Raw genomic sequence first — 6,011 nt, 5'->3', positions numbered from 1 at the left:
AGCCAACCTTGGCCATCGTCTTCAACGATATATTTCAGTCCAACGATATCGATCCTTATATCCTTAATTTCTACGCATTAGAATCACGATAGTAGTCGCTTAAATTAATCGTTTTGTAAATTAAACTCTTCGATCTAGTCGCCTTTAATAAAACAAGCGTGGTTCAGTCATAAAAGAAAATCGATGGCACGAAAAGTATATTCATATGCTTGTAAGCATAGTGCAAATGTGTATACAATCGTAGATATAAAATAGTAAAAATCGGTTAATAATTTGTATCAAAATATATAGAGAATCTTCAACGTAGCTTTTCACCTGTTGGTGAATTTCGTTTTGCCTCGAACGACTTAGTAATCAACTCCCACTCGCTATAATCTTCCATTCATTTGGATAGACCTGGAGGAAAGAAATTCAAATGATAATTTATTCTACGATTAACAACACTTAGATTGTTTCCTAATGAATTCATGATCTCACTTAGTGCTGGATAGCTAAACACAGGATATCTAGGCGCAAAAAAGGTATTCGCGCCGAATACGAAATCCGACTCATTGTGATCTCTAATGTTTTGAGTTCCAGACATACATTCTTTGTAGGATGGTGGTGCTAAACAAGAGACGAAAGGTAATGCCCACTAACTTGCTACTCCATTCTCTTTTGCATATGTTAAACACAGATTATTCGTTTCTTACGTATATCCAGGTTAAACGACGAACTGTTAGCTAGATCTTGTGTTGGAGCTGTCGGAATATTTGCTGCACTTGCTTGTTCTGGCATCGTCATTGGAACTGGCATTATCGCGGGTTTTGTCACATTTGAGTTTGAGGAGTAGGGTACGACGTTGTATGGAGATGGCAAAGACGGATAATATAATGGTATCGTTCCGATCAGAAGAGGATAAGTTCTCTTAATTTTAGAAAACCTGATTTTGTGCATAAATGAAATCATCGATGAACATAATTGAGTCTTTAGAAAGTAAATCGCGATTATTATATTGCGTCATAGTTATTAACTTATACTTTTGATATCATACTTGTTTCTAGTATTGATATTACGATAGTAATCCATTTTCAATCCGTATTACTTACGCTGCCGAAATGTGAACAGAGACGATCAACTCGTAATTTAAATTTATTATTTTACAATGTTGAAGATAAGAGGGTGCTATGGGTGGTACCAAAATTTCCGACGTTATTTGCCCATTTTTCTGAAATGGTCCAAAATCGCTCGTTTTTTTTATTACTTTGATGTTACTCAATGTCTTCGATGTCGCGTAAAATTGGAGTTTCTGCAAGAATAAAAAGAATAAATGAAGGACGAAACAAAAAAATGCTTCGGCATTGGAGAAATTGCTATCTCGACCATTTTCAACCACCACTCACTCGTAATAATGTCACGCTGACTTTCGTAATCTGTTCATTCGAGTAATTCATGTAATTCAGCGTTGTATTTATCGTCTGGCCTGATACGTATCCAGAGGAAGGCACTGTGATCTGCAAATCCATCGAGCCTTGCCCGCACCAGCACAAGCGTTTGAAACTTTTCCTTATTCCATCGTTGATTCCAAACTGTGCGAGGAATAGAATAATTCGTTAATTTGAAATACGTTTGAACATTATTCTAGAAATGAGTATCAATTCCTTACGCATTTCTCACGATGAAGGTTCAAGTTTAAATCCGAAACTACGGTGAACGCTGCTTTACACTCGTGATCGAACTTCCATGGTCTATCGATCACGGCTTTTACCGTGTATCTTATGTAGCCATTCGTATGCTCGAAGCTGCATGGTATATCATTGGGCAATCGGAAGCTAAATGTATACTCGTTATGTCCGTAGGGGATTTTATGTCCTGCCTGGCCTGGAAAATTGATAAGCTCGTTACTATTTTGAATTTCGTAGATTTCATTCGTTATCTTCTGTTCATCGTTAACACTGATCGTCGTCTTGCTCAAATATTTAAATCTGCCGAACTTGAAAACTTTCACTCACAATCCTGTGTACCAAATATGTTGTACTTGAAATGGTAGTATTCCTCCGAATTGCTATAGGTTTGCGACTTTGAATTATCTAATAAATCACTTTCAGACCAATGGACATACGATATCCCCCTCGTACTAACATATAGTCCTGTAATCAAGAATCAATCAGATTTTAGATAAATTTATAATCGACTTTTATTTATCTCTGGATATATGTTCGATACAAGACAATAATCTTATCAGACTGATTCATCTCATTAGCACGATTCAATGGCGATTTACTTACGCGCCTAATTAGAATTGTGCAATTTTTCGAATAGAAGTGCAATAATGATTACATGGTTTCATGCTACAATATTATTTGTACACTGACGTCTTCAACTACAGACGATTAACCGTGAATCTACGAATGATTCACATTTCCTAATTTTTTTTTAAAGACACACGTTTTTACTGTTTGCAGAATTCGTCGGGAAATCGCACAGAAATTAGGTACACGAAAATTTTGGCAACGTAATTAAAGAACGTGCGAGTTTCCTTTGTAGCTGCGTACGTTTAACGTTGCCAAAAACAAGATTACGCTATTGTAACGGTTGTTTCAGATTAAACGTAGTAAAGCAGTTTACCGCAAAGCAGAACAATACAAGAATGTGATTGTTTGCAGAGATGTCAGTTTCTCATATCGAATTCACATTGGCATTTTAATTATCAATTACTATATCACGTTTAGTTTGAAATGACTGTAAATTCGAAAACTATATATGTACTACATAGTTAAAGGCCGAAGATGATTCCTCTGAACGCGGCGCCTTTGAAAGTTCTATCGCGTTTCACAACCGCAATAACTCACCTCTAACTTGCTTCTCTTTTATTGTGTCTAGGATAATTTTTCCATTGACGATTTCACCGGGCATATATGTGGCGTTTGATCGATCGAATGTCACGCCAAATAGCTTCAACGATGGCATGGCGTATAGGGAACGCTCGGTACTGGTGATTCACAGCGCCAAATTTTTTTTACCGTGTGAGAAATTCTTCCTGAGAATTTTCTCACCGTGTGAAAAGGACTTTCACAGAGCACAGTTTGTAAATCGTCCGGGTCTCACTTGACCACCGACTGGATTGAATTTTTGTTTCACATTGATACTAAAACAATAGTATTATCGGGATTGGAATCGGTAGATAAAAGCGAGGATATGGCGTTACTATCGACATGATATCTAGCTGTTAGTGATACCGGCGATTTTTTAAATATCAGCGACATGATAATTTGCCATTAGATCCGTTTGGTTAGGGAATACTTTATAATTTTTTGTGCACACAGTAAGAATCGCGTTTGAGCTTATGAAAGTTATGGTTTAAAAGACGCGCTGCGTCGATGTTTGAAATAATAGTCACGATATTTTTACTGGCAATCAGTCGAAACTATCCTTAAGAAGAGGCAATCGATATTTTAAGGGCGCGTGATTCGCTTTTCTCGTCAGCGCGTAACTTGTACGAATTCAGTTCGTTTCTTCCTTGCTCCGTCACGATCTGATAAATAATAATGACATTTCATGTCATTCCGATACTTTCGAGTCGTTCTTAAGCCACACATGTAATGGACGCTATCGAGTCTGTCAATGAGATTGACTTTAGTTGGAAATCTGCTTGATCACGCGTCGTAAACACAAGTCTATATCGAACGTACTCTTATAATTTTAACGTAGAATATAAAATTGATAAATGCAACGAAGGTGGATCCACAAGTAATATCTCCGATCATCGACCGTGTTTCGAGGGCAATTTTCCACTTTGAAAATTGCCGCATCGCGTCTGTTTCTGACAATCTGGTTCGACGTTTACCTGTTGGTCGTGTTTGCCGAAGTTTGACCGCAAGCACAGGGGTTGATCCGTGAGCAGTTACCACACGTTGCGGTGCAAATTCGAGCGCAATCTCAGCGAACGTTTATATAGTGTGTCGTCGTGAACCATCGATTACCCTAAAGGGACCGTTGCCACGTTAGTAAGTATCTGCGGTTTTACACGAGAATCCAATTTCCCTTGGGAAAGCTGCGCGCCTTTGCATCCGCTTAGCGAATAAAATTTCCATCGTTCCAATAAAACTTCACCGTGCATGGGATTAGGAAAAAGCCAGCAACGAGATGTAACGTTTATCGTTGCAAAATTTTCTGATTTGCAAGGACAACTTGTCGTTTGTACTCTTAATTCAAATATCAAAATCGTATCGCAAGTTCGTATTCTCTCGGCAACAGCTTTATTATGAATACGAACTGTCTGTTGATATTAAGGTGAAATATGTATCAATTCGTATATTAGTAATTAGTTCCCGTTGTTTCCTTTTGTGCCTTAAACATGTATGTTCAACGGTCTCTGGTAAACATTCTTCGAAAATGGTAATAACGTATTATCAAACACCAAGCAAAATTCATAGGCGGAAATCTTCAACGTGGATAGAGAAATCGATTCAATGGAATATTTACGCTATCGATTTCAAATCGGACGTCATTCCCCTGATATCCATCTATTCTCTTACATAAACAGCTTCTGTTAAATAGCATTATCTTTCATTGAACTCAGCTGTTCTTGAAAAATAATGGACCTCGAAAGAGTGCTCTAATACGTGACATTTACTTCTCTACTTGTACCGTTATTTTATTCCTTCAACGATAAGATGAAATGCATCATCAGTCGGTGACGTACGGAGATCCCGAGGAGTCACGGAAGCGAAATGGATCGAATTGATAAAGAGACACGTGCGAAGAGAAAGGAAGCCCCGGGGACGCTGGAGGTGGGAGGTCGAGCAGGGTGAAGTCGCTGGCGGGGTGGAGATGGCGGTCCGTACGCTCCAACCCCTCAGTAACGCGGTAGCCTCTGTCGAAGAGGTAGCTCGGTGGTTTCGTGCTTCGTTATTCGACATAACGTCCTCCGCTTTCCTCGTGCTGTCAATTTTCGGCAGTCTGCGAGTCGTTGGTCTCTAACGAGATCGTTCGGATCGAAGAGAAAAATTTGGAATTTACCGAAGAAGTTGGAACAATGTAGCGTGAAGATATCTCTCGAGCGGTTACGATCAACAGGTTAATTCTTCGGTGACAAACCGAAGCGACTGGTGAGATTGAAGTCTCTCAAATGTTTGTTTGTCGAATCGAGGACGATAATTGAGGCACGAGCACTTAGAATGTTCGACTATTTTAGGTGGAGATACGTCAGCACGAGCTCCTGTCGATAACTCGTATTAAATTCGTAACTTATTGCAATATTTTCACATATTAATTAAAATCTCGTTAAATAAAAAGTAATTGAAAGCACAGTGAAACTACGAGCTCACAGTTCGTAATATTGATTTCAGATGGGTTGGAAATTAACCAGCAAAGATGAAAGGGAAACGCGATATGCTCGGTTTTTAGGAAATTATTGCAGAGGTTCGCGTTACCGCGCGCAGGAGTATTCATATAAATTTTGCATTTGTGCAAAACATCGCGGTGGATGAGTTGATTCTCTCTTAGTCGAGGCTTCCCTTTTATCATTGGTTTGAAACGAGAAAGAAATTTACGACGGCTGAAGGGAAATAAAATATCTTTGTGAGATTCTTTTTATTTACTCTGTTTCCCCGCAAGCCGATCGTTTTCCAGGCGAATCGTCGCGTTGCCGTACTTCGGTTTCCTTCGATGTCGAAGGCAAACGTCCACGGTGTTTGAAGAGATCTGTTTAACCTTAGGGAACCGTAGTTGTGTCAGTAACAAGAGCTTGTTGGCATCTCTGCTGTCCTTTATATAGCAATCACAAAAAAATACTCTTCGACGCTCGTTGACGTTGTTATTTACCATTGAAAAGTAAATTTTGTACTATGTTTATAACAGGATAATTTCGTAATTCTTATAGCACGATAATGTCAACGTTATCGATTTCTATTTGAGTGGCTGTTTCGAATTGCAAATGTGATACGAAGCGTTCATCGGACTATCCTTTTTTTAAGAGTTCGAGGTGTCCAGCGTGTCCTTTAATCTCTTTGTCTGCAGATGAATTCTCG

At 38.8% G+C, this 6,011-nt stretch overlaps 1 protein-coding gene across 1 annotated transcript; it reads right to left on the bottom strand.

Annotated features, from left to right (window-relative positions):
* Positions 1-180: 180 nt before the first annotated feature.
* LOC117209201 (arrestin domain-containing protein 2-like) lies at positions 181-3,058 on the bottom strand. The gene is made up of 8 exons (XM_033450913.1): positions 2,832-3,058; positions 1,992-2,129; positions 1,646-1,860; positions 1,383-1,568; positions 1,089-1,288; positions 693-922; positions 478-606; positions 181-396 (listed from the first exon to the last, which is right to left on the bottom strand). The coding sequence occupies exons 1-8, from the start codon at positions 2,947-2,949 to the stop codon at positions 383-385; spliced, it is 1,230 nt and encodes a 409-aa protein (XP_033306804.1). The 5' UTR covers positions 2,950-3,058; the 3' UTR covers positions 181-382.
* Positions 3,059-6,011: the final 2,953 nt, after the last annotated feature.

The sequence above is a fragment of the Bombus bifarius genome, unplaced genomic scaffold, assembly GCF_011952205.1.
Source record: "Bombus bifarius isolate JDL3187 unplaced genomic scaffold, Bbif_JDL3187 scf7180000007967, whole genome shotgun sequence".
In the NCBI taxonomy this organism is placed as follows: Eukaryota; Metazoa; Arthropoda; class Insecta; order Hymenoptera; family Apidae; genus Bombus; species Bombus bifarius.
This window is presented reverse-complemented; position numbering and strand designations above follow the sequence as displayed.

Bases quoted from the DNA above. Each gene is read 5' to 3' on its own strand.
- LOC117209201 (XM_033450913.1), bottom strand. From the start codon at position 2,949: ATGCCATCGTTGAAGCTATTTGGCGTGACATTCGATCGATCAAACGCC. The intron at 923-1,088 runs GTAAGTAATACG...GCACAAAATCAG, and splicing joins TCTGTTCACATTTCGGCAGC to GTTTTCTAAAATTAAGAGAA. The intron at 607-692 runs GTAAGAAACGAA...TCTCTTGTTTAG, and splicing joins GTCGTTTAACCTGGATATAC to CACCACCATCCTACAAAGAA.